This window comes from Aethalodelphis obliquidens, unplaced genomic scaffold, assembly GCF_003676395.1.
Source record: "Aethalodelphis obliquidens isolate GAN/ISIS:26980383/991018 unplaced genomic scaffold, ASM367639v1 scaffold60, whole genome shotgun sequence".
Classification (NCBI taxonomy): Eukaryota; Metazoa; Chordata; class Mammalia; order Artiodactyla; family Delphinidae; genus Aethalodelphis; species Aethalodelphis obliquidens.
In genome coordinates this window covers 4,497,327-4,520,116 of record NW_020838004.1, presented here as the reverse complement: position 1 = coordinate 4,520,116, position 22,790 = coordinate 4,497,327, and the positions used below count along the sequence as shown (strand labels likewise).

General features: G+C 45.4%; 1 protein-coding gene across 1 annotated transcript in view; it reads right to left on the bottom strand.

Moving 5' to 3' along the window:
- Window positions 1–322: 322 nt before the first annotated feature.
- ENDOD1 (endonuclease domain containing 1) overlaps window positions 323–22,790 on the bottom strand; it is a 30,636-nt gene continuing 8,168 nt past the window's right edge. Inside the window, exon 2 of the mRNA XM_027087832.1 lies at window positions 323–4,531. Within this exon, the coding sequence (XP_026943633.1) occupies window positions 3,329–4,531 (1,203 nt within the window). The 3' untranslated portion in view covers window positions 323–3,328. The remainder of the gene's footprint in view (window positions 4,532–22,790) is intronic.

Here is a 22,790-nt window from a genome sequence, read left to right as displayed (position 1 = left end):
TCAGAGTGTTTCTATAACTTGCTATGTGATTCAGAGTCAGTGAAGCAATAAGCCCCGGGTGCTTCAAATATTTCATGTCCCAGATAGTTTTTCAGAGAAACAACATGGAAAAGAAGTTCTAGGGCTTGTTTCACTGATCTAACCTTCTCTGTTTTCTCACATATGATTCAAAATTAAAAAAAAAAAATCCAGATGGGAGTGGAAACAGCTTGAGTTAATGTTGATCAAGAAGAAAATGGGAAAAAAATTAAAATCACAGATAACCCCCCACACCTCATTACAGCCATCAGGATTCTCCCCCTTTAGATATCTTCCAGAATGGTTGATGCATGGTCAACAATTACTTTATTGAGCATTGTAAGGTGCACAGCATTGTACATAGCTTTAAAATGTCAAATTGACTTTTGTCACACCCTCTGTAAAGGCTTCCCCAGTGTCCACGGTTTCGTGGTCTTTCCTGCTGTGCTTCAGGTTCATGCTGTTAGTACCATTGCAGGCTCACCATGATGTGGTACACGGATGAGCTGCACCATGTCCTCACCACTAGATGTGTGAACTCCTCAAACATGGGGTCCGTGTATCGTCGACCTCTGCAACTTTGCTGTTGCACGTTTGATGGATGAATGACTGAACGAATGACCAGGGTTTCACTCTAGTTCCTTCTCCTGACACCGTCGTCTGCATTTAGGGGCAAGTGCTGATGCCGAGAAGCAAACACTCAAAAGGCACAATGGAAAAGAAAAGTGTCCAAAGACATGTCTGATCCAGACTAGAAAATCAGCTCCATAGTGATGAAGAGTTGGCTGACGTCCCCAAAGGCCTGAGAATATAACGGAGCCACAGAAAAATCTTCAAGCCAGAGATGGGGCTCGTCAACCCAAACTCCCACCCCAAAGTCCAAAGTAGATCACTGGGAACAGGCCAGCAGTCCAGCCACCTGCTGGAGCCAGTGAACCAGAGGCACAGCCAATACCAGTGGTCCAGAGCAAAGGGTCTCAGCCACCTAAACTCAGGGATATTTTTTCCTTTCCAGATTTCAAAAAAGGCCACACCATAATAAATAAATAAGACGCTAAACAACTGGAACTGAAAAGGAAGACATTTTCAAATGGTTCTCAAGCAGCAGTTCAAATACCTTGCTCCTTCCATGGTGCCAAGGGACTCAAGCTACCATGGATGCCCTCTTTGGGTCTTTCAGTATGCAAATAAGTACTCTGAGGGGATATCGAGTCCATGGGAGGCAGTAAGCATGACGTTATGCATGGATGGCTAGCTGTTTCATCATATAGGCCAAACCCATTTGATCCATCAGAGCCTAGTCTGTTTGACGGATGATGGAGAAAACTCTGCCCTGGCCCAGGCAGGCAGCTGGACCACAGATCTGACATCCCAGGTGTGATGGGACATATGCAGAAGACCTTGGCTCCTGATATGCCATCAGCTAGCATCAGGCCTCAGCTTCCTCATCAAATGAGGCTTTGCTCAGACCATCTCGCTGGTCCCTTCTGAAATTCCCTTTCTTTCATCCAGCAGGATTCCTGACCCATCAGTACCAAGGTAAACCCTTGCTCCTCGTGTACTTTCATGCTGCTAAAACGAAGGAAAGTCCGACTACAGATTTTTATGCTAACAGAAGTGTTGGTAAAATACTGCTTCAGAGTCTTAGGTAATCTGGTGCATAGCTCCCTATGACACGTTCGCAGTCTGGTGTCATACTACCTTACCTTGCATCACAAATTGATCAGGATGGCAGCTTGCTCTTCCACTCTGGGTCCAATTCAATTATTTTTCTACAAAATGTAACTCTCACTACAGTCACATTTCTTGTCCACCGACTTGATGCAAATGGTTGACCCACCCTTCTCTCCTTGTTGCCTTTCTGGACCCCAAGTTTCTGCATCAAACTTTCAGATGCATGGTGGCCTGCAATCCCCAAATCAGTAGTTTACCCTTGGTCCTTTTCTATTATACCCCACAGCACTTCTTTAGAAAACTCAGAAAAATCCAGGTGATTCCATCTCAGCTGTGGAAGGCAGAGCAAAGTCTGGGCGCTTCAGCTTCTTCCTGTCAATCATTTTCAGTGCAAGATTTAAAATGACAAGTGCTTAATCAAAAAATTGGGGATTAGCTCTCACGTAGAACTTGAATTAACGGGAGAGTTATGTTTTCTAGCCTCAAACACACTAAAAAATAATTTCCTGAGATAATGATTCTGAATCAAGGTTATCCCTATGTAAACTTATATATATGTATATGGATTTTTTTTTTTCCGAGATGGCCAGAAGAGTTTTTAGTTGGGGGCTCTTTTTTATACCTTTATACCAAAGCAATCATTTAAGGACAGAAGTCAGAGTGTTTTACTACTTTCTACTTTTGGTATTGGGTACTTGTTTGAAGTGTAAGAAAGAATGATCTAGTATGTTGCAGAATATGAATTTTCATATTAGCTTAACATGTAGGTCTTTGAGCTCTGTCTTCTCAGCCAGAGATTTAATATATGTCAAGTTAATCCAAGCTTGGCTAAGGATATCCTCGGACCTACAGCACCTGCTCAGAGCAGGGGTCTGACCTATGCACTCCCTTTTCTTTTTACCTGGGAGGGCTGTACTAAAGCATTCAAGGGGCAAACAACCTTAGTCCTTGCATTCAGAATTTGTTATGCCACGTTTGCCATAAAATGCTTATCATTACCTAAAAGAAAAAGTGCAGCGAAATTCAACTTCGAAGAAAAAAAACAAAACAACCTTACAGGTCCTTGGGAGCCATGGAAAGCTAAGAGATATAGCAGATTCTATGTCCTAAGAAAGTTATTTCAACAGGGAAGCATGTCTTTACCTCACCAGGTCAGCTGAGTTGGGGAGAAAAAGAAGCAAAATGATAACAAATTGGCCAGGAACATTTATATCAGTTTTGCCTTAAGTCTCAGAGATTAATAGGAGGAACAAGACTCCTTTCTACTTTTCTTGGAAAGCCTTTGGTTTAAAGTTGTCCTCCTTTCCTGTAATTTTTAATTATCACAGATGAACACCTGAGTCTCTCACATGGTCACCTGTATCAGAGTGAATAACTGAAGGTGATGGCTTAGAAGTTCACCCACATCACAGCAGGCGACCTACACATAATCTCACCTTGAACACTTCTCTTGGGTGAAGTCAAAATTGTATCATCTTCCTTTGCAAAAACAGGCAGACACCCCCCACCAAAGGCCAAAATATTACAATAATTGACAGTGAACAGAAACCCATTACATAGGCAAAATATTCCAGCTTTCTCTATTAAAAAAAAAAATCAAATTCACTGTGACTGGGCACTCAGTTTTTTTTTTTTTCTATAATTCCCCAGGATTGTCAAAAGTAATCTTGTAGCCAATCTGCTTGCCGACAGTAAAAATGACCTGAAATAGGCCACCCATGGTGCCAAAAGCAGTGTCAAAGAACAGAGAGATGATGCCACCAAGGCCCATTGCAATGTCCCTGCACACAATTGGAACTGCGCCTATGGTGTACACAGGAAAAGTGGCCACGTCCACAAGGACTCGGACAGGGATGCCCACGATACGGCAAACAACCTTCAGCAGGCAACAAAGGATCCGGAGAATGGCCCTGGTGATCCTGACCATGACTTTGAGTACCTTCCAGGGAATGCTGGCCAGCTCCTCCCCAATGGTCAAGAAGTAGGAGACGGTGGCTGACCCCAGGCGGTAAAGACAACTTTCTAGACCACAAGTCACCTGTTTGGTGACATACCACAGGAAATACACAAGGTACTTCAGGATTCTGACTGCAAGGAAATAAATTAATTGGCAAAGCTTGATGAATGGGGTAGCAGCGAAGCCCAAGAGTTTTCTCAAAAGGCTACTCCTTTCCCCAGATGCCTCTGGAGGCAGCAGAGTGGACCTGGTACTCCTCGTGCTGGAGAGGGTCCCAGAGTCCCCTTCAGAGTCTACCCTTCGCTCCTCATCCTGGACTTGGTTGACCACTTCCAGGATTTTTTTCATCTTCTCTGTGTCTTGTTCACTTTCCCCACAGTTGTTCTGGAACAGCTGAGGCGTGAATGGAAGCAGTTTCTCAAGTTCTTTCACCATCACATCTTCTATGACCTCCCGGTCCCCGGTGTGCTTGACAAAGCCCATGGCCCAGCCTCCTCCAGGGACAGCACAACAGGCTGCCAGCCAAACAAACTCCGGGACGGTCACTTTGTCTTTGACCTTGAGGTCTGAAGGCACGGCACCTGCGATGATGTAGAGCTCTTCCCCATCGCCACACTGTGGGCTCAGGGCCCGGTCCATCAGGCTGTTGAGATTCACGTACCACCGTTTCTGGAAGGATGGGGTCATTGGAGCTGCATTTGTGAGAGTGAACGTGGCCGTGTCGGGGTCACTGCTGAGGGAGAACGGGTACAGCTGTCCTGTCTGGTATTCAGAACCCAGGTAATCTGCATGCAAGGCTTGCTTGCTTCCCAGATTGTTCACAGAGCTGATGGCATCAGCCTCATCCATCACCTCCTCAAGGCTGCTGTTGGGGTCATCAATCTGAAAGAAGAAAGAGAGGTTGAGATGCGTCCCTGTTCACAGCAGACAGGGTGTCCTTGGAGCATTCTGCCAAGACGCGAGCAAAGTTCCTATCACACCAACACTTGCAAGGCTTAGGTTTGGAAGGGTACACACACTTCATTCTAATATCCCACAATCCTGGTGTCTGAAAACATCTTTCAAATGGGCTGTTTCCTATTTCACTCTCTGTGTACACTCCACTCCTGCCCTGCAGTAATACCCCATCGCACACTCACAAATACACCATCAGGACATTGGTTTTCAGTCTGCTGTGGTTTTATAAATTTCATAGCCCTTTTTGGGAATATTTTTCCATGAGATTCAAATCGATTTTAAAAATGAAAACAAGGGGAAAAGTAAATCTCAGCAGGCCCATAAAAATCATAACTGTAATTCAGATAGTCAACCACCAATGTTAGCTGCAATTTAAAGAACATATTCTTAAATGAAATTTACATACTTTGAGATATACGAAAAACATTCAACTCTAATCAGAGCATTTAAATCAAATGCGGTGGTGGTGGGGGGGCTTCCCTGGTGGCGCCGTGGTTAAGAATCTGCCTGCCAATGCAGGGGACACAGGTTCAAGCCTTGGTCCGGAAAGATCCCACATGCTGCGGAGCAGCTAAGCCCGTGCGCCACAACTACTGAGCCTGCGCTCTAGAGCCCGTGAGCCACAACTACTGAGCCTGCACACCTAAAGCCTGTGCTCTGGAACAAGAGAAGCCACTGCAATGAGAAGCCCATGCACCGCAATAAAGAGTAGCCCCCGCTCGCCCCGACTAGCGAAAGCCCGCACGTAGCAACAAAGACGCAATGCAGCCAAAAATAAATAAATTTAAAATAAATAAATAAATCAAACAGGGGAAAATGTATAGATTATTGTCAGTTATTAGATACTTCCCAGGCCAAGCTAAAAGTAGACCAAGTTCTCTTTGAATTTCATCTCCTCATAATATTTGCTATCATTAACAATGCATTTTCTGTCCAGGCCAATCTAGCTATGTGTTATATATCAATAATGATCAATATATACACCCCTCTTGGTTCTGTTTTTTTTTTCTTTTCTTTTTAAATTCAGCAGTATAATACATACTTTCACTTTGCCAATCTGAAAAGATGAAAGGAAGGAGCTCAGGATTAACCTAGAACTCTATTTTTTGCTCCCAAACTAGACTGTAAATTCCTTGACACCAGGGACCCTGTATATAGGACGCAGTCAAGGACTGACACCTACTAGAATCTCAAGGCACTCTTGTTCATCTGAGATGGTCATCACAGCAGTACTTATAATAGCAGGAAGTTGAATCAACCTACATTTTCAGAAACTGGGAACAGTTAAATAAATGGTGTTATATCCATTAAAGAAATATCTCAAAGCCATTAAAAAGCACTTGTAATAATGGGGAAATATGTGCTATAATGTTGAAAGGAAAAGGCAGATTATAAAATTAAATGATAACAATTTTTTTAATTCTAAAAATAGGCATGAAAAAACTTTGGAAGGAAACACATGAAAATGTCCACAATGGTTGTTTGACTCCTGAGGGTGAAAGTGATATTTTTTTTCCCCCTATTTTCTTGTTTCTCTCCCTGTACGTCTCCTACCCACATCAACCCACACATTATTTATATGTTATTTTCAAAAGGAAAAAAAACAAAAAAGAAACTAATTAAAATAAGTAAATTCTTACTAATTGATTCCCTAGGTTTAGACTCGCTAAACCTGTCTCTAAACCTAAGGGAGTCAAGGTCATGTGATCGTTGCACCTCCTGTCAGGAGGGCAACCAACTCTGCATTTCTCCAGCTCTGCAATGGCAAAGGTAGGCATGCTCATGCATGTCTGTGTAGGGTTAGCAGGGCAACAGATGAGCAAGTTGGTATAAAAGCAGGAATATTCACTGAAGTCTAATGATGAAGTAAGCCAGAGCCTCACCCTTCAAGGTTGTTCTGTCCCTTCCCCCAGTCTTAGAAGTAGAAACGCTCCTGGACGGTCTCCACTCCTACCACTTCCTCACAGGACAGAAATAAGAAGCACATTCATTTTGCAGAGCGGCTGCCGCTGCTCTTCTATAGCTGAAAGATACACCCCATGGAAAGATCAACTTCATTCCTGAATCATGAGATCGAGATATGGCAGAGCCAAGATTATGGAGTCTTGGGTGGAAGGTCAGGAATTTTAGGATGCATGCTTCTCCATGGTTACTAGGGAACTGTGTCTGCATTTAGCCTGGTGTAGCTGCTTTATTCCATCTAGCGGAAGTCTGGAGCTGGTTTTTTCATTGGTAGCTGTGTGACAGAGCACAGGTCAACACAGTGGTTCGCCTTCTGCCCGAGAGCCACCCAGGGATGAAATAATGCCTACAAGGACAGAAGGTAGGCTGGAACACGAGAAAAGAGAGATTCTTGGATGAGCAAGGGGAAGGAACAAAAGAGAGTCAGGCAGGAAGAGAAAAGGGGAGGGAAAAAAGACAGGGGGAAGACAAAAAGAAAGAGAGAGAGACTCGTGTGTGTGTGTGTGTGTGTGTGTGTGTGTGTGTGTGTAAGAGACAACACAATATCCTGCTCTTAGGCAGAAACCAGGACTGTGGGTTGATTTACTCCCAAACTTCAGAGCACGGTCTCCCAGCTGCCAAGGTCAGAGGAGACTGAGCTGGTTGCTTCTGCGTCTTCTCGTGCCACTTGAGTTCAAGGGGCTGCCGTGGTTAAGCCTTTTCTGCCCACAGTTCGCAGGTACACGGGAAATGGGCCAGTATGAACTGAAGTGGTTAGGAAGGCCAGGGCCCAATTCCACAACGGGCCCTGTGCACCTCCCTGCCCTGGGCCTCCCTAGGCAAAGCAGAAACTAAACAATAAGCTCTGGATGTGCAGGCAGAAGAGAGCACATCTTCCCTCCCCTTCCCCTTGCTTTCTTCAGAACCCCATATCCATGGTCACTGCATTCTTATGAACCCCAAATTTGGCCCTATGGTTTGATGACAAGGTAGACTATAGTGTTTGAAATCAAGACAGAATGCCTGAATTCTGTACCTACATAGTGATATAACAGGAGGTCAAGAACTAATTTTTTTTTTTAACTGCCAAGTAAATGCTTTCAATATAACATTCTACAGAAGGTATTTTTTAGCTGATTTTACAAACGGGGAAACTAAAACACGGAAAGATGAAGTAACTTTTCAAAAGATATCCAATAATTAGCAGGACAGGATCTGAACAGAGGTCAGTCTTTTTATTCCTAAGGTACATGTTCTTTATTACTAAGCCATATTTTCACCCATCTTAAAGAACACTGCTGTACCAGTTTTCTCCACCAGAGAGTAAAAAATAACCACTGAAGTCTCCTTTTCTCTCTGTGTCACAGAATAAATGAAGTTCTTTAAGGTTGCAGGGAGATAAGCTGATGTGTGAGCCCCTGGAATTGCAGTCCCCAGAATGGAGAGAGAGTGGAAAGGAGAAGGTAAAAGGGAACATGTACAGGCTGGCCCTCATGCTTCCTTTCTGCCTTTGCCCAGAGCACATGGAAGCTGAGCCTCTAGCTTCACAGTCTAAGAAATGTGGCAGCACAGGCAGCAGGCAACTGGCCAGAGTAGTTTCCAGAGTACTACTACCCTTAGAAACTGGTCAGCTGGCTGGTTCCCCCAGAAGCACTGTTCCTGTTAGCACCTCACTTGGCTACTTGCTGTTTTTCTCTACATCAGCAGCTGTAACAGAGAACAGTAAACACAGCAAAAGTTCACGGAGGAAGACTGTGTCAGGCATTCTAGGCTTGTCTTGTCTGGCCATACTTCAATACACTAATGTATATAAATTAGTATGGATGCTACCAGTCAAAATTAAAACATAAAATAAATAATAGAGAACCTTCCCAAGGCTTACCTAATACAGTCTTAAATCTCTGACAAAAATACCAAAGAATGTTTTATGAGACCACATACTGATCTTCAATGAACCCTCTATTCTCTCCTTTGAGGATCCAATTACATCAAAGCCTCTCTTTCTATCCTTTTTGTGATTTATGTTCTTTTTCATACTTTATACCTTACTAACTTTGTATATTGCATTCCAGGTGAGTCCCTAGATCTATCTTCCAATTCACTAAATCTCTCTTTAGCTATGTTTAGTTTACTGCCTACTTTGTTGAGGTGTTTTTGTTTTTCATCTCAATGAATCTTTTTTTCTTTTCTAGCATTTCTATTTGGTTCTATTTCATAGTCTCCTTTTTTATTTATTTTTCCTCTCTTGAGGAATTCTTTTTTATCTTTCAATAGTTTAGACATTCTTAAAGTCCCTTTAAGATCTGTCTATTTTATTTGGTTTTTCAGTTTATTTTGTTGCTTCTGTTGGTTGACTTCAAGGTGGTATGTATACTTAAGTGCTTAGCAGTTTTTGCTTATAAGCTTGTCTTCATAAGAGGTCCATGATGTTTTGTTGAAAAAAAAAAAGGCAAAAATGAAAACAAAAACAAATCTAATAGGATTGCTTTCACAGTTGCCTCTGCCAGAGCCCTAAAGCGTTCAATGATTCTGGACTAGTTTCTGAGTTATTTTCTCAGTTCAGGGTTTCCACATGGAGAAAGCAGTGCACATTTGGACCCATACAAAAGAAAGATGATGGCTTTAAGCTTATTTCTGGAGGGTGACTATTTCCACTAATGACATGATGTGGGCAGCTACTTCCTATAACAACTTGCAGGTAGTTTTCATGCCTGGTTCACCAGTGCAGCAACAGTTTGCCAGCCCCCAGCTTTACCTGGTGAGCCTAGTTCCAGACCCATGTCATGAAGAGGTTATGTAATCTTGATTCCTGTCCCCAGGCAGGTTAGCGCCCTAGTCCCTACCATCCCTGTGTCTTCCCACATATAGCTTTGGCTATTGATTTCTTATATATTTCTGGCACCTGAAAATTCTTCTCACTTTTTTGCTGAAATATGAATTTAATTTAAATACATACATATAATATTTTTAATACAACATTTCTATGTGTTTGTAGTGGAAGGAGAGGCATTCCACATCTGCCCAGAAACTTGGTTTTTCCCCATCTAAGGTTTATAAAGTTTCTCCTAAAGTATGCCTTGTTTCCTTTTATAACTTATTATGGATTTATCATACCCAAATTTACTTACTTCGCTTAAATCTCCTTTTTTCTATTTAGACCACCTACTGGATACCTGTTTGGTGTAAGTAGAACAGTATCTTCCAACATGTTTACTGATGTGTCAAGAACTTTACAGGCTGAAATCTCTCACTAAGAATAGGATATAGGGACTCCCAGATCTTTGCCAAATCACATCAGCCAGCGTACAATCTGATTCTGTCTGGTTTTTCTTTGTTTATTTTTACCAATTCCTTTGCATTATCTATCACCTATAATTCTCTTGTCTGTTCATGTAGGCATTTCTGTCTTACTGAAATTTATTTCCATTGATTTTGTATTTGCAACTTAGAGTCATTAAAAAAATGGATATTCCATTATGAAATCACTTTACCATATAATTTATAAAACATATTAAATCCCAGGCCCTTATAATAGTCTGCTAACTGATCTCCACTGAGAGAAATGCCCATGATGATTTCTACTTCCTCTCTTAAAACCAGTTTTTTAACTTATGGCAAAACTTTCTTTTGATCTCAAGATGACTAATGTTCTAATGTCATTTGTTAAAGAGTCATCTGAAAATCTAAATAAAATTGGTATAACAGCTCCCCCTCATCATCATGCTTCCTAACTCTACAAAACAACCATTATGTCTTGGTAGGCTCTCACTTTCTGAAGGAACGGCAAAGTGTGTCTGTAACTAAAATACCTGATTCGTGTATGGAACACTGTACTAAAAATAATAAGAATATTTGATTTAAAAGTCTAATATATTCTTTGAGACACTGTCACATAAAGGGCAGGTGTTTTTTTTTCCATGCTCTCTGCAGACATAGTTTAAGGATCTGGTTATAGTAATTACAGTAAGTTACCGACAACACTGCTCCCTGAAGACAAAAATACAACTATGATGTAAGATGTAATTTCAGATTACAATTTCTGGGTTGCACTTGCCCTTTTGCAAGCACCACTAATCTTTCTCTTTGGTTTCCCAGCTGAATCGCTGGATGAAGGGACAGGCACAAAGCTCTCTGTGTAATCCACCTCCCTGTGGACCTAGTCCTCCGGGGATGCCGATATAATCTGATACAGTTCCTGGGTTTAATGGAAAATTTTTTTTCCTAATCACAGCATGCTAGGTAGGTTTTAGAAGTATGAGTGCTCCCCAGCCACCAGCATCCTGCCCCATAAATAATCTTATAAAAAATTCCTCTTCAAATTTAGTACCAAAAAAACAAAACAAAACAAAACAGAACTGTTTCTCTCTCTCAACGAGTTGGTCTGTTTCCTTTAACCAGACAGCCAAAGCTATTTAAACCCATGGGATTTCTTTTTTGCTTTGGAATTAAATGAAAGGAGACTTTCAATTTTCCTGCTAATATGCATGTAAGAAAAGTGGACTAATAGAAAATTGAAGAGAGCTAGAGGGAAAGTAGGCACCCATTCAACAATATGTATTAAGCATATTTATGTGTGATCACTACTGTAGGAGAAAGCAGTAGGACTGGTAATAATAACACCACCAACCCTTATCAGGTACTATATGCCAGGCCCTATTCTAAGAATTTCACTTGTACTAAATCAGTAAGTGGCTGCACTAAGTATTCACTCATCTAAACTCATGAAAACTAGGTACTTTTATTATCACATTTGGATAGGTGGAGAAACTGAGGCACATGAAGATTAAGTAGCTTACTCAAGGTCACACAGTTAGTGAGTGGTGATGTCATGGCATGAACTCAGGAAGTCCATCCCCACAGCTGCTGCTCTTAATCACTGCTTCACATGCCTCAGAATAGGCCTCCACATCAAGAAACTCACGCTCAACTTAAGGAAACAAGATACGGATACATACAAAGTTAAATAGGAAACCGAGAAAAAACAACAGTGCAACGCAGATAAAGTTAAGTGCCAAATAAATGTGATGAAGAAAAAGAGCAAAATCGGATCCAGAGGAAGGAAGGGCACAATAAATGAGGTCAGAGAAGATATCTTACTTTTTGGAGAAAACAAAAGCTGAGGCAGGGTTAGAAGGATGTGCAAGATTTTGATAAACTTAGAAAAATAGAAAGGTTAGTAAGGCTTCACGAGACGTCTACACAAAGGCTTGAGGGCAGAGACGAGCAGCCTGTGAAAATGCGACTCTGAGTGAGGAAAAGTGAAAGGTTTAATTGGAAGGGATAGCCGGGGGCCAGACTATAAATGATCTGACATAACAGATAACTAATCATAGGATAATTATAACTGCGACTCATAGAGCGCTCTCTAAGAAGCAGGCACCATGGTAAGTGTTTTACAGAACATATCTTTTTAAATCCTAACAGGAGCCCTATGACCTCCTTTGTAGAAGATGTAACTAAGGCTCAGTCGTTGAGTAGCGTGAGGATGTCACACTTTCGGTGAGGGAGGGTGAGGTCGCAAACCCACATGGTGTGACCTCAGCGACCTTAACGCACTACTGCTCCATTCTGCTTTCTGTGTGCTTTCAATGCTATGCTTTCAAGTCTAAACTTGACCTGTACACAGGGGACATTCCCTGATGGCTTCTGAGGCTGGAGCGTCATTAGGGATGTATAATTCCAGGGAGATATACACCTGCCGGCACTGGCCAGGAAAGCCTGGACCACAAGGCAGCTGAGGGAATGGATAGGGAAGGACATGTGCGAGATTCTGGAAGGAAGGAGCGTCGGGATGTGAAGGCTGATGCAGGAGAGTCTGTGGAAGGTAAAAGATGATGTCCAAGGCTGGATCCAAGGTCACCCGGAAATGAGGGGCAGTGGAGGGAAACTGGACAGGCTGATCTTTAGAGGAGACTACATTGACAGGCAGAAATATTTGATAGCAGCTGGAGATACAGAACTGGAGCTTGGGCACAAAGGTGAGATTGGCCACAGAGGAGTTACAAAGGCTCAACCTGATGCACACACTTTCTGGGGTCCGGGCACTGTGGTGTGACTCACATAAGATTTGCACTGTAGGGGACTTCCCTGGTGGTCCAGTGGGTAAGACACGCTCCCAATGCAGGGGGCCTGGGTTCGATCCCTGGTTGGGGAACTAGATCCCACATGACACAACTAAGTGTCCACGTGCCACAACTAAGAAGTCTGCATGCCGCAACTAAAAGATCCCATGTGGGACTTCCCTGGTGGCACAGTGGTTAAGAACCTGCCTGCCCATGCAGGGGACACAGGTTCGAACCCAGGTCTGGGAAGATCCCACATGTCGCGGAGCAACCAAGCCCAAGAGCCACAACTACTGAGCCCGCGTGCCACAACTACTGAAGCCCACATGCCTAGAGCCCGAACATCGCAATGAAGAGTAGCCCCTGCTCACTGCAACTAGAGAAAGCCTGCACGTAGCAACGAAGACCCAATGCAGCCAAAAAAAAAAAAAAAAAAATCCCGTGTGCCTCAACAAAGATCCCCAACAAAGATCCCGCATGCCACAACTAAGACCTGGCACAGCCAAAATAAATAAATAGATAAAAATAAATAAATCTTAAAAAAAAAAAAAAGACTTGCACTGCAGTGCATGTAACCCCATGGTGCCTTGTGGACAACGAGAAGTGAACCAATGGATGTTTCTATTGATATTTTAATAGTTATGCATTTATGTTTAACATGTTCTGGGAAAGATATAACCAGCATTTCCTACACATGATTTCATGGATATGATTATTTAGGATAAGACTAAATTTATTTTCCAATGAGTTGATTTAAAGTCAATGCAAAGACCAAATTTCAAGTAAATGCTAGTATAGGATGACTCTTGTGAAGCAGGTCTGCAAATGACTATCATTTAGAAAACACTGCACTGCTGCATCCCATTGGTTCTTCATACAACCCTACCACGTAAGTATTCTCATCATCTCCATTTTACACACGGGAAAATGAAAACTCAGGTAAGTGACAGCTACAAGCTCACCCAATTCATAAGTGGCAGAGCCAAGCCTATGGCCAGCATCATCGCAGAATCAAAAGCTCCTAGCCCTGCCCATGCCTCTAGGTGAAGAAGAGAGGCCAAAAGCCACAGGGAAGCCAGGCTAGAGGATGGGGGAGAGGGGAGGGAGGGGATGAAGGGGCAACTGGGAAACTGATGGAGCCTAGGAGAATTAATCTTCTAGTGTCACATGAAAGTCAAGGGAGGACAAAGCTTCTCCGAGAGGAGGATCAGTGTGTGGCACCTGCTCGGAGAGGAAAGGGAAGGATGGAGACAAAGCCTGAGGGCCCTGATGATTAAAGTGTCATTAGTGAGGCTTCAAAGGGCGATTTCCACAGGGGGCTCAGGAAGGAAGACAGGTGGTGGAAGTGACTGGATATGGGCAAGAGGAGGCTGCAGACAGACCTCCGTCTGAGAAGTTTTTACGTGAAGGCAGGAGAGGAACACAGCCTTAGCTGGAGAAGCAGGGCTTACAGGTTTAAGCAAAGATTGTCCTCCAGCCCCCCACCTGCATCCAAGGAAGAGGGGGCATCGGGAGGGTGGGGCTACCTAGGTCTCCGTACAAGGGAGCATCTTGGGGCTTGAGAGCATCTCACAGGGACGATGACAAGGTGACGGGCTGGAGGGGCAGGGGGCCAGTGAACAGAAGCCCCTGTCCCTGAGGGTTCCTGGGCTGCGAAATCCACACACACCTCAGGGACCAATGTCACCTGGTCCAGATTTGCAATGGGGGAATTTGTCACTGGTTGGGGCGGGGGGAAAGGAAGCTGCTGTGGACAGGGGCAGTGCTCTGCAGGACACAAACATGAAGCTTCAGCACTCGTCGGTGTCCGGATGGGAGAGGGCCAAGGGTTGCAGGTGACAGCTAATGGCCCTGCTGATGTGAGGGGACCAAGCAAGTGCAGTGAGAAGCAAGTCTGGCTCGGGGAGAAGACTGGGTGCGTTGTGTCAGCAGCTGGCAGGTGCAGGGGTCGAGGGGGGCCCTGCTGCTGATGAGTGGCTGCCAGGAGTGCGAACAGTGCTGAGGAGTGTGGAACATGAGGGAACCATCCTGTTGGGCAGGCTGATCTCCAAAGACAAAGTGGGGAAGGGTCTGCCCTTTATACCAGTGAGCTAATTGCGACACATTGAAAGAATTATCTCCCTTGAGCTCCACAATAACCTACACATGCACATATGATTTCCTCCAATTTGCAGACAAGAAAAGAGGGGCTCCAGAGAAAATGGACTGTCCTCTAGTTCTGCTCCAGGATTTCTCCCTGGGAAAGTTGGTCCTCAAGAAGGATGATCAAAATGGTGGTGAGGGACTTCCCTGGTGGCGCAGTGGTTGAGGGTCTGCCTGCCGATGCAGGGGACATGGGTTCGTGTCCCGGTCCGGGAAGATCCCACATGCCTTGGAGAGGCTGGGCCCGTGAGCCATGGCCGCTGAGCCTGCCCGTCCAGAGCCTGTGCTCCACAACGGGAGAGGCCACAACAGTGAGAGGCCTGTGTACCGCAAAAAAAAAAAAAAAAAAAATGGTGGTGAAACTTTGCACTGATTCGCCCTGGGAAGGGTGGAGTTTCCTTCCTCAGCAGAATCTTAGGCTGAAGCTAGATAAGCACATGCTGGGAATGATTCAGACAAGATCCTGTGATGGGGGAGACCTAGTGAGCTCCCATCTAACTCTGTGGGGACAGAGAGGCTATTTCCTTTGGGGTCTGTTTTATTTTTCAACCAGAGTTAAATCATTAGACGAGTGGAACAGCGGGTGCTCCAATTTTGTTTCTGCTGTGTGAAACGTGATACACACACACACACAGACATTAAGGAGTTGCTGTCACCCTGTTGCCCATCACCAGGTGGGTCAGAGGGCCCCCCCTTACAAGGAACTAAAACTGCAGCTGAAATCGGAACATCAGATAATCTTATCAGAGCTGGAGCTGGACGCTGCAGACAGGCCCTCTGCACACTCCCACAAGTAAGAATGAACTAGATCTGAGGACCCACCACGAAAAATACCCAGCTTGGGAAAGAGCTGCCTTTCAGAAAAGAAACAAGAGGCCAGAGGGGCCACAAGAGCCACGGAAGGACTTTTGGGGAGGAATAAACCACCAGGCCTTTCAGCTCTCAGGAAAGAAGTAAGCAGAGTTCCGACCCACCCATTTCAGGAAAAAAAAAAAAAAAAAAATCCTCCCTGCTTGGCATCTAAAATATTCTTTATCCTCTTGGGAACAGAAACAGCTTTAGAAGAATTAGAAGGATGCTTTTTCCTTTTTTTTTTTTTTTAATAAGGAATGAGAAATGCAGGGCTTTCCATTTCCTGAACAGCCTTCCTCCCCCTGAATCACCCTTCCTCTGGGCTCCCCAAGCTGCCCACACACCTCCCTGCCTTTGGGGAGGAGGAAGCGTCTCCAGCTGTCCTTGTGCTGCGCACATCGTAGGCGCGTGGCGCATGTCTGTGTGGGGTGAACCGTGCAGAAGGGAGACAAACGGCCTAAGAGTTCTCTCCTCCTAAGTCGGAAGGTGGTGTAACAGAGGAGGGAATGAAAGGATGCTGCACTTCCATTTCAGACCTTCCTCTGTCTTCAGAATTTGAAAAAATAAAAATGAAAGGGGGGAGGTTCAAAAAAAATGCCCCAATCCTAAACTGGCACTGGGTACAGGCAAGGGAGGCCTGAGAAGAGGCCAGGGGGCGGCCTCGAGAGCAAACAAATTCCCGCGGAGCACCTCCAGTTGCTCCTCCCGGGAGCCTGAGAAAGTGCGCGGGCGCCTTTAAGACCTCTCCAGACCTCCGGTACCTTCTCAAGTTACAACACCCCTGGTCATCTTCCTCTTCACTCACTGAAGCCAGTTTTCCATTCTGTGCTCTTGTTTTCTTTTCCAGAGCAATTATTCTTAGCATTTGACAATGTGTTACAGAATTCAAACAAGTCAGTTAAACTGAGACATCTCCACTTCTAATTTTTTCCACCTTCTGTGTTCAGAGATCAGAGGTTCTTAGAATCACCTGGAAGCTTTAAAAAGCTTAAGGTGGGGGGGTAGTGCTTGGAGATCAGCACGATGTGGTTTTTTTTGTTTTTGTTTTTGTTTTTGCGGTACGCAAGCCTCTCACTGTTGTGGCCTCTCCCGTTGCAGAGCACAGGCTCCGGACGCGCAGGCTCAGCGGCCATAGCTCACGGGCCCAGCCGCTCCGCGGCATGTGGGATCTTCCTGGATCGGGGCAGGAACCCGCGTCCCCTGCATCGGCAGGCGGACTCTCAACCACTGCGCCACCAGGGAAGCCCCACGATGTTTTTTTAAAAGTTTTCCAGGTGATTCTAAATGGAGACCCCCTGGTCTGGATCCCTATCAGATTCTCCTTTGTGTCTGGTGGAATTAAGCCCCTGCCTGGACAGCTATTACAACAAATTAGTGATATTTCCTTAAATCTAGAGTTCTCCAAATTCAATCTGTATTAGAAGCAACTTGGTCCCTGGTCGGAGAACTAAGATCCCTCATGCTGCGCAGCGCGGCCAAAAAATAAAAAATAAATCATTTAAAAACGTAGATTTGTGTACTTCACACCAGAGGTGTATTCTGTAGGCCTGGGGTGGGGCTCAAAAGTGCATTTAAAAAAAATTTTTTATTTTTATTTATTTTATTTTTGGCTGTGTTGGGTCTTTGTTGGTGCGCAAGGGCTTTTCTCTGATTGCGGCGAGCGGGGGCTACTCTTCGTTGCGGTGCACGGGCTTCTCACTGCGGTGGCTTCTCTTGTTTCGGAGCACGGGCTCTAGGTACGCAGGCTTCAGTAGTTGTGGCACACAGGCTCAGTAGTTGTGGCTTGCGGGCTCTAGACTGCAGGCTCAGTAGTTGTGGTGCACGGGCTTAGTTGCTACGCGGCATGTGGGATCTTCCCGGACCAGGGCTCAAACCCGTGTCCCGGGCATTGGCACGTGGATTCTTAACCACTGTGCCACCAGGGAAGCCCCAAAAGTGCATTTTTAACCACCACCCCAAGTGATGCTGATGCAGGGGGTCCATGGACAGCAGTGAAACACAATTGCTTACTACATCCTTTCTGGTAGTGGCCCAGCTGGGCTTAATTTATTCACAGGCTATTAATACTTTCCAAGAGGTATTATCCACAAAGCACAAGAGCTGGGATGATAATGCCAAGAAAGAGAATAAAGTACTACAGGGCCATTTGGATCCTCCACCCATCAGAGCAGCTAATATTCTGATCCCCAAGATGGATAACCATGAATTTCCTGCCTTATTCCTATGTGAAGTGAGAAGTCTCTTTTTGCTTATTTATACTTTTCGGGTCATACCTCACTGCTCTTTCTAACATCTTCAGTAGCATCCTATACTTCCGGGTTAAATGACAAACTAGCATAGTCATGACTCCCCCCACCCCCAATTTCTCCAACCTCCTCTCTCAAGTCTTCCCTTACATTCAACCAGAAAAGGACAATCCCTGTCCCCCAGCCGAGTCAGTTACATGGTTGTGATGTAAATGCTGCCCTGCTTCCCTCTGTACTGCTGCCCCTGTCAACGCTGGTGGAGGGGGGCCTTCACCATTCCACTCCGCTACTTATATGCTAGCTGGGTGCCCGGGCCCAGCTCCAACCTCACCGCTCCTGTGTTGGGTGGTCTCCTTTGGCCCCCCAGATCCACTCTCCACTCTCCTGTGCTCTGCTCTGTGTCCCAGGAGGCTGATTTCTCGGGACCACATCATCTGAGCTCTCTGGCCCTCTGGCTTCTGACTGGGGCAGCCCGTGGGAGGGAGGAAGAGAGAGGATGTATTCCCTTGCTCCCTTCCCACCTGGTTGCTGTGGTCCTGGCTCTGGCTGAGTTCCTCTGCAGTCACAGCTCTCCCCAGCTCCCCGCTGACCCCACAGGCCTGGGATGGTGACAGCTTCCTGCGATGGCTAGGCCCTGGGTACTTTACCGTATCTTGTCGCCTCCCTTAATTCTCGGCAAATAGTTTCTTCATTCAATTCTGTCAGTTAAACTACTTTGAGAGTTCCACCTGTTTCCTTCCCAGACCCTGGCTGATATAGCCTCAGTAAGAGCCTTCCCAAAACCCCAGCTCACCCAGTCCTAGGAGATCACACCCACCCCGGGGCCTTTCGTAGCATGAATTACACACATGGTTGGTATGCAGAATGGGTTCTGTTGAGTAGTGAGGGTCCCTTGAGTAGTCTAATCTGGCTGCCCACTCTGGGCTCTCCCAGCCAACCACCAGGTATGCCTACCCTGTCAGCCAATGCACCACATTCAACCCCTACTTCTAAATTAACCAAGTACTTCTGACACTATCTCTAAAAGAGTGGTATTTCTTAGCACATGACCCTCTCCTACCCACCTCCTTGCCAGGCATAACCAAGGGACAGCCAGCCTGGTAGGGACAGCAGCCTACCAGATGGCTCTCTTGGGTTCTCGATACAAGAAGCTCAAAGCCTGACAACAGTCAGGGTGTGAAGGTTGCTAGATGGACGTTAGGACTGGCAGCCAGCCTGACCCATGGGAAAGCAGAAGAACTCGTTAAGAGAGAAAAGACAGAGGAGGGTGGGAGAAAGATCCTGAAGACTCTGTGGGGCTGTTTGATTTCTAGAAGCTTCCCTGTTGTGGATCCCTTGAGGCCTGTTCCTGTGCCTGTGAATTTACCAGTGATCTCGTACAACGGTCCTGCCCTTCACCCGAATAAGCCTGGGTAAGCTTATGATTCATGTATCAAAAAGCCTGACGGGCTTCCCTGGTGGCGCAGTGGTTGAGAGTCCGCCTGCCAATGCAGGGGACACGGGTTCGTGCCCCGGTCCGGGAGGATCCCACATGCTGTGGAGCGGCTGGGCCCGTGAGCCATGGCCGCTGAGCCTGCGCGTCCGGAGCCTGTGCGCCGCAACAGGAGAGTCCACAACAGTGAGAGGCCCGCGTACCGCAAAAAAAAAAAAAAAGAAAAAAAAAGCCTGAAACCTCAGGAGTCTTACTCTTATGAGAACCCAAGTAAATCGGGGCAGGGACTTTGCAGGCCAGGAACCGAACCGTCTAGACACCTGGATTAAATCTCGGGCACAAAGGAAAAGACACGTGTGCCTTGGTTGCAGAAGATCTGGAACAGATCAGAGGGGCACCCGGGGACTGAGAGAAGGCACTTCTACTAAATTCTTCAACAGAGAGTATCAATGGGGAAAGGAACACAGAGGATAGTGCAGGAACAGCTGAACTCAGAAAAAGTGGAGACCTGTCACAGGCAAGGCAGCAATGAAGCAGGAGTACGGGGGAAGTAAGGGCATTTCAGCAATAACACTGGGTCAGACCTAAGGGCACGGTAACCCTCATCCTGGTTGTCTCCAAGGCAGGCACTGGCTGGGAAGCAAAGGTTACTTATTCATTCCACATGCTTAACATACATGTATTGAGAGTGTAGACACAGCGCAGTCATACTGAACCGCCCTAACTCATCCACAGGGTAGGGATGATTTATGAGCTGCAGGCCACAGATGAGGACTGAATCCATGAGATTCAGTAACATTTCCAAGGTCAACCAGCTGGTAACTGACAGAGCTGGGACTCAGCCCAGTTTTGTCTCACTATAAAACCAATCTTCTTAACAACGCAGTATGCCCAATCCTCGCCCCTTCAGGCCTAAGAGTCTGGTGGGAGAGAGTTAAGTAAACCACTTCTTATGCCTGGTCTGCCTTCCCGACTACGTTAACAAGACACCTGAGGGCAGGGCACATCGTGGGTTCCTATTTCTGGGCTTAGACCCAAGAACTCAATAAATGGTTGTGATGCTGACGACAATAACAACACTGATAAAAGGATCAACAAGCAGCCGAGGTCTGGGGACTCAGCCTTTGCAACGCTAACATTCTCCCCCTGCTGCCCCGGAATGAATAAAGGGATGAACAGATAATAAACAGGGTGAGCTTGTTTCTGCCCCTGAAGATCCCTCTAACTGCATGCCTACCTCTTAAACCCCAATTCATTGACAGAGAAGAGAGAAGAGAAGAGAACAAATTGATGATGAACTCTTGTTGCTGATTGGCTGTGACCACACTTATGAAGTAAATAAGTGAGAAGAAACTCCTAGGCTCTGACTGGCCTGGGGCAGGAGGCCCCAGGAGCAGAAGGGCATCCGCTATGGAAGCAGAAAAGCAAGAGCAGTGACAAGCCTGGTCAAAGAGCTCCCTGGGTGCAGAACGGCCGCCTATGAGGTACCACTCACTATCAACTCAGTTATGCATCACCCTCATCTGAAAACTGGGGAAGGCGCATAGCTAATCTCCACACAAGATAGTAACTAACTATAAGACATGGCCCTTCTCCAAAGCCAACAGGCAAAATGTACCCTTCATCTTAAAGATCATTAGAGAAGGGGACTTGATAGCCCTTGGACCCTTTTCCACAGCATCATAGCTCTCATGTCAGGAAATGATTTATTTGCATCCAACCTCAACCCTCCTCAAGCTGTTGAAGCTTAAGACCTCTTGTCTTTAGCACAAAAGAGACAGCATCTGCTTCTCAATGTTGTGTCACATATATCCTCAGAGGCTAGTAAATCTGCCCCCAGGCAAAATCATTTCCATTTCTTTGACCTCTTCTCTTGGGTTTCGTGAGCTTTTCAAGTTCCTCTAAAGGTGAGACTACTTGGCAGCAGGGTTTAGTGACCGAACAGAATACCAGATTAGAAATGAGGAGATCTGTCAGCTCTGTCACTTACTGGCCTTGTGACCTTGGGCAGACCAGTGACTCCCCGGGCCCCCGTCTCTTCTATAAGAGGAGAAGGATAACACCTCCTGTGCTCAGGAATGAGGAGCGGGGGAAGAAAGCAGGATTATTTCAGGCCATCAGTCAGTTATACATGATACAGACTTGAGAGAAAAAGGTGATGAAATAGACTTTGCATTTCAAGTCCCCAGGCCTTCTATTTCTAGCGAAAATGCTTAATGAGACCAATTGTTTATGTTTCTGTGCAGACTTGCTCATCAAAAAGTGTGCTGTTTGAGAGGCTCGTTAGATGTGGCTTCACAGAGTCCAAAAGGGTGCTAAGCCTTGACTAGAATAAAGGATGTGAGAGTGCACGTCTCTCTATATGTAATGGAAATTTCTGGAATGTTACACACACACATACACCCAAACACACAAACTGTGAAGATTGGCTATCTGTGAAAAGCGGATCTTTTTCTTTATATACTTCCAAAATGCTCAGAAGAATCTTTTTACCATAAGCACATATTACTTTTATAATCCTAAAAAAAACCCCTAAATATGATAAAGAACCACCACCAGCACCCCATTAAAAAGGTTCAAGGAAACTGTCTGTAGGTCTAGATCTAAGGCTGCCATGCCATGATAGGAATAAGACTGCAAAGCTTTCAGATTTCACCGCTGGCGTTCAACCCATATCTGCTGGATGCTCACAACTCAACAACATTTATTAAGCACTTACTCAGTGCTGGCAACATGCTAGACCAGGAGTTGGCAAACTACAGCCTGTGCACCAAAGCCGACCCACCACCTGTTTCATAAATAAAGTTTTCTTGGAACATAGCCACACCTACTCATTTATGCATTGTCTGCAGCTGCTTTTGTGCTAGAACAGCTGGGTTGAATAGTTGCAGAAGAGACCATATGGCCCCAAAGTCTAAACTATTTACTATTTGGCCCTTTACAGAAAAGGTTGCTGGCCAGTGTGTTAAGCAATGAGGATGCGATGGTGAGTATGACAGGCCTGAGCCCTGCACTCATGGAACTTACAGTCTAATCGGGGGCACTCAATCAGTCACGCAACAAATGTATTATTGTACCACACTAGCAAAGAAACGTGTGTTTGGTAGAGAGTATTATGGGCAGTTGACCTAGGTGGGAATATCACGGAAGACAAAAAAGCCCAGCGGGTACAAGGGTCCTATGATGGGAGAGAACATAGAAATAAAAAAAACAACAAAAACAAAATAGAAAGAAGCCAAAGTGGCAGGAGGTTAAGGCCTGGCAATGTGTGACGCCAGATAAGGCCAGAAGGGGAATGGGAGACCAACCACGCAGGACTCTGGAGACCCTGATAAGGACTTGTCTTTATCTGAAGAGAAATGGGGAGCCCTGAAGCGTTTCCAGTGAGGCCACTGGAGATACAATGAGATGAATGTTTTGAATTTCTCTGGCTTCCAGGTGGAGACCTAGGTGGGATGCGTTAGCCAGTCAGGAAGCTGTTTTGCAGAGGCCTGGATGAAGATGGTCGC